The 5277-nt window shown below is 51.8% G+C and overlaps 1 protein-coding gene and 1 long non-coding RNA gene across 2 annotated transcripts in view; both read left to right on the top strand.

Moving 5' to 3' along the window:
• The window catches only part of LOC102241738 (liver carboxylesterase), a 23678-nt gene that overhangs the window by 15563 nt on the left and 2838 nt on the right, over positions 1-5277 (top strand). Inside the window, exons 5-9 of the mRNA XM_014532589.1 lie at positions 1982-2122; positions 3551-3625; positions 3920-4102; positions 4532-4612; positions 4901-5048. Of these exons, the coding sequence (XP_014388075.1) occupies positions 1982-2122; positions 3551-3625; positions 3920-4102; positions 4532-4612; positions 4901-5048 (628 nt within the window). The remainder of the gene's footprint in view (positions 1-1981; positions 2123-3550; positions 3626-3919; positions 4103-4531; positions 4613-4900; positions 5049-5277) is intronic.
• LOC106724591 lies at positions 4524-4952 on the top strand. Its single transcript, XR_001360439.1, has 2 exons — positions 4524-4612; positions 4901-4952. It is a non-coding gene; the product is annotated as an uncharacterized LOC106724591 (long non-coding RNA).

Here is a 5277-nt window from a genome sequence, read left to right as displayed (position 1 = left end):
GACTTCTCCCTGTGGATGCATAGTAACTCATTGTGTTTATATTGCTGAGGCCCAGAGAGGGGCAGTGACTTGCCTGGTAACACAGCCAGGAGGACCAGATGTCGGACCACAACCTGTTCCTATGACTCCCGGTCCAGTGCTCTTAACTACTAACTCTGTGTCTCTTGGGCACAGTCTACACCCTGTCTTTCTTTCCTGTCTTTCTTCCTTCCTTCCTTCCTTCCTTCCTTTCCTTCCTTTAGTAGTAGTTTTTAAAAAAGATATAATTTTATTGATTTCAGAGAGGAAGGGAGAGGGAGAGAGAGATAAAAGTATCAGTGAAGAGCAGTCATTGACTCTCTCTCTCTCTCTCTCTTTCTTCCTTTCTTTCTTTTTAGTAGTTTTTAAAAAAGATATAATTTTATTGATTTCAGAGAGGAAGGGAGAGGGAGAGAGAGATAAAAGTATCAGTGAAGAGAGACAGTCATTGATCAGCTGCCTCCTGCATGCCCCACACTGGGGACTGAGCCTGCAACTCCGGCATGCGCCCTGATTGAGAATTGAACTGTGACCTCCTGGTTCATAGGTCAACACTCAACCACTGAGCCAGGCTGGCCGGGCTCTAGAGTTTTTCTTATTTTTATTTCCTGCTCCCAAAAATGCCCCAGGGGGAGAAGGCTGCACTAGAAACTCCCACCTGGGGAGAGGGAGGTAACTGCATCAGGAGCTCAGGAGCCTGCACAGAGGAGCCCAGATCTCCTGCGAGGCTGCAGGGCTGATTAGCCACTGTGTGCAGGGTCACCAGGAAGGGAGCCAGGAGCCTCAGCCTGAGGACACTCCTCCCAGCCACGCAGAAAACTCCAACAGCATCCTCCCCCTCTCCTTCCTCCATTCCTCCCACCTTCCAGAGGGCCACCAGGCTCTGATGCCTTTACCTCTGCAATGTCTCCCAGTCCTACCCCCTCTGCTTTCTCTCTGGGGAGAGTAGCACTTACCCTGGAACAGTGGTTCTCAACCTGTGGGCCTCGAGCCCTTTGGGGTCAAACGACCCTTTCACAGGGGTCGCCTAAGACCATCGGAAAACACATATATAATTACATATTGTTTTTGTGATTAATCACTATGCTCTAATTATGTTCAATTTTTAACAATGAAAATACATCCTGCATATCAGATATTTACATTATGATTCTTAACAGTAGCAAAATTACAGTAATGAAGTAGCAACAAAAATAATTTTATGGTTGGGGGTCACCGCAACATGAGGAACTGTATTAAAGAGTTGTGGCATTAGGAAGGTTGAGAACCACAGCCCTAGAAGGTGTCTTGAGGATTGAATGAAATGCATTCAGTCATTCAGCAAAGATTCCATTAGCACTGAGTACTATGTGCCGGGGCCTGAGTTTTGAGCGGGGAGTGGGAGTGGGTGGATGTGGTGGAGGGATAGACCAGTGACACAGGCAAAGAAAGCAGACACAACACCCGGCCCTCTAGGAGTGAGGAGAGAGTACAATAAACACACAAAATATGGAGTGTGTCTGATGATGGCTAGCGTTATGGAGAAAAAGAAACTGGGAACTGGGGATGGAGTTTGCTGGTGGTTTGAGTGTACACAGTGGGATTTGGGGGCCGTGGCTCAGGTTTCACTAACTCAGAGTCCACAGTGACTTTACGGAGCGTAACCACTGTGATTAATGAGAATTGACTGTCATAAGAGAGATACATATAGATAGACATAAAGTTCAAGCTGAAAGTTTTATATAAAACACAAATATTAACATAATATATTTACACATTTCAATTTGAGGGAGATCCCCTCCATCACCTGCCCACTGCTAATCCGCTGGGGTCACACACTTAGCTGCTTTGTTAGACCCTGAGCTCTGTGCCACTGCCCACAGGCACACAGGTGTGTGGTGCTGGCCGTGCTCAGAGGAGCTGAGAGAAGGAAGTGGACGTGAGTGGGGAGGGCAGCATGAACACTGTTCTGTCCTCTTTCCAGGGCCAGCCCGTAATGTGTTCTGTGGTTGATGGAGTGCTGCTGCCGAAGATGCCGGAGGAGCTTCTGGCTGAAAAGCAGCTCAACTCCGTTCCCTGCATCGTCGGAATCAACCAGCAAGAGTTCGGATGGATGATTCCAATGGTGAGCCTGCGTGGGCCTCTGAGATCCGCCTCCACGCCCATCCCACCAGCCTCCTATCTCTCGTCACAGGATCTCTTCCTTCTCCAGACCCCCCTTCCCTTCTGGGTCCAGGGCACCTGTTCCCTCTGCACAAGTTGTCATTTCCATGGAAACTTCCCTGGGATGGCCCAACAGCCACCTGGGTGGTGAGGCTCTGGGGCCCCCTACCCCAAACTCTGATTGTCTCCTGTCTAAGATCCTGGCATTGTGCTGGTAGAGAGAATTATTGTGCATATGGAAAAACTGAGGCCTGGGAAGGAGTGGAGCTCAGGAGTAAGGCCTGGGGCCCTGCAGCCTCTCCCCCTGGGCTCAATGCTTTCCAGTTTCTCCATAAATCCACAGGCATGCTCTTTGTCATCCAATTAGAAGGAGTCAGAGGAGCTTCCTTCCTCTTGTGTTAAAATTGACTTCTAAATGTTAGGAAAGGCTTTCCCTTCTGTCAAAGATAAAGCCAGATACTAGTAGAGGTGGTAGGAACAGGTTTGATTCAGTTATATTACTGCAGCAGGGATAAGATCCAGTGTGAACTCCACTCAAAGCCTGAAGCTCAAGGCTGAAGCCATGGAAAGGCTTCTGTGCAGGGGGCGTGGGGGATGGCTATGAGACCAGGCCCCCTGGATTTGTGAAGAGGCACTTCTCGAGGAGAAGCACATCTCTTCTGTGTGTATGTCAGCAGACAGGGGTGTCAGTTGCAGCAAGGTGCCCACTGAAGTTAGGGACAGGGAGAGAGAGCAGAGTTGTCCCCTGCATGTCTGCATTTTGGAGGGACAGCTCCCAGGTCCTTGAGCGACAGCTTGGGTGGTAGGTGTACAGTTCTAAGGGCAGAGACAGGCTTTGGCTGGAACAAACAGTGCCTTCTCCTGGCAGCACAGAGCCTTCTCAGGGGGCTGGGATCAGTCACCCAGGGACCCAGCCTATGCTGCTGGGAGCTGTGTTACAGTTTGGTCAAGGCTCTTAGAGCGGAGGTTTGGATGGGATGGTTATGTGCAGAGCTGTTGTGCACTTCTCACCTGAGCCCGATGTCAAAGGTTATGCCGAAGGACCAAAGCCATGATGACAGGATGGGGGCTTCCTGGGTCATCTTAGATGCGTGGGGTATCTGTGAGGTCTGTGTCGTCCCCCAGGGCTCTGTCCTTCAACACTAGCTTGCATTATATTGCAGAGGCCTGAATCGGCTTCTTTTAACATTTACTTCATCTTCTTCACTCTCCTTGAGTTTCTGAATAAAAGTCCCTTTCAGTCATTGGTTTTGCCCAGTTCATCAGAGTCCTTGCCCGTCAAGACATGACAAGCTGTCTCCCAGCCTGCTCCGGTTTGGTTGTTTGGTCAGTTTGGTTCTTCCCGTTAGTTCCCAAATGAGTAACGACTGCTAACCCGGTGTTTTAACAGATGATGGGTTACCCGATCTCTGAAGGCAAGCTGGACGAGAAGACGGCCTCGTCACTCTTATGGCAGTCCTACCCCGTCACTGTAAGGGCCTAGGGAATCCCTGGGATGGGCTGAGACCCAAGGAAGGACAGGGGATTGCCCCAGGTCACTGAGCAATTAAATGGCAGAATGAAGATTGAGGCCAGAGGGTTTTCTCCCCACTTTTGGCCTTTCCCACATTGCCACTGGGGGAGGGAGGGTTTGCACAGCACTTGAGAGCATCATGTGGACACTGGGGGACGGAGGTTTTGCACAGCCGTGCTCACTGGCGGGAGAAGCCATGTCGCTCAACCGGGGTGGCAGTCCCTTTCACTCTTGGTTCCATTTCAGAACATCCCTGAGGCACTGATCCCAGCGGTCATTGAGAAGTATTTAGGAGGGACAGACGACCCTGTCAAAAAGAAAGACCGGTTTTTGGAGTTGCTGGGAGATGTGGTATTTGGTGTCCCAGCTGTGACTGTGGCGCGTGGCCACAGAGGTGAGTCCCAGAGATTGGACAGGAAAGGACACCAAGCCCACCCACTTCGCTGTCTGTCCTGCCCAACCCTCAGCATAGACAGGCCTCCGAGGCTGGTCCCATGTGGCCGGGGGTGGGGCGCTGTCCTGTTTTGGTTTCTGCCAGAAGTGGACTCTGAGAAAAGGATCCAAATGCCGCTAGTTTATTTGGAGGTGACCCCAGGGACACCAGGAGAGGAGTGGAGAAGTGGCGTGGGAAGGAGAGGGAGCCAGGTTGCTGCACGGTCAAGCACGTGTGCCCCGTGGGCCCTGGAGCCGGTGCTCTGGGGCCCAACAGAAGACGTGTCTCAGGGTCATCCTGAGCGACGAGGGAGCTGGGTACTTAGCCTCCAACTGCATGAGTCGTTGGTTAAAGGCTGTTTCCTAGGGGTGGCTCATTCCCAAGGGTGGCTCACTGTAATGACTGCTAACCCGGTGTTTTAACAGATGATGGGTTACCCGATCTCTGAAGGCAAGCTGGACGAGAAGACGGCCTCGTCACTCTTATGGCAGTCCTACCCCGTCACTGTAAGGGCCTAGGGAATCCCTGGGATGGGCTGAGACCCAAGGAAGGACAGGGGATTGCCCCAGGTCACTGAGCAATTAAATGGCAGAATGAAGATTGAGGCCAGAGGGTTTTCTCCCCACTTTTGGCCTTTCCCACATTGCCACTGGGGGAGGGAGGGTTTGCACAGCACTTGAGAGCATCATGTGGACACTGGGGGAGGGAGGTTTTGCACAGCCGTGCTCACTGGTGGGAGAAGCCATGTCGCTTAACCAGGGTGGCAGTCCCTTTCACTCTTGGTTCCATTTCAGAACATCCCTGAGGCACTGATCCCAGCGGTCATTGAGAAGTATTTAGGAGGGACAGACGACCCTGTCAAAAAGAAAGACCGGTTTTTGGAGTTGCTGGGAGATGTGGTATTTGGTGTCCCAGCTGTGACTGTGGCGCGTGGCCACAGAGGTGAGTCCCAGAGATTGGACAGGAAAGGACACCAAGCCCACCCACTTCGCTGTCTGTCCTGCCCACCCCTCAGCATAGACAGGCCTCCGAGGCTGGTTCCATGTGGCCAGGGGTGGGGCGCTGTCCTGTTTTGGTTTCTGCCAGAAGCGGACTCTGAGAAAAGGATCCAAATGCCGCTAGTTTATTTGGAGGTGACCCCAGGGACACCAGGAGAGGAGTGGAGAAGTGG

Source organism: Myotis brandtii, unplaced genomic scaffold, assembly GCF_000412655.1.
Source record: "Myotis brandtii unplaced genomic scaffold, ASM41265v1 scaffold899, whole genome shotgun sequence".
Taxonomy (NCBI): domain Eukaryota; kingdom Metazoa; phylum Chordata; class Mammalia; order Chiroptera; family Vespertilionidae; genus Myotis; species Myotis brandtii.
This window is presented reverse-complemented; position numbering and strand designations above follow the sequence as displayed.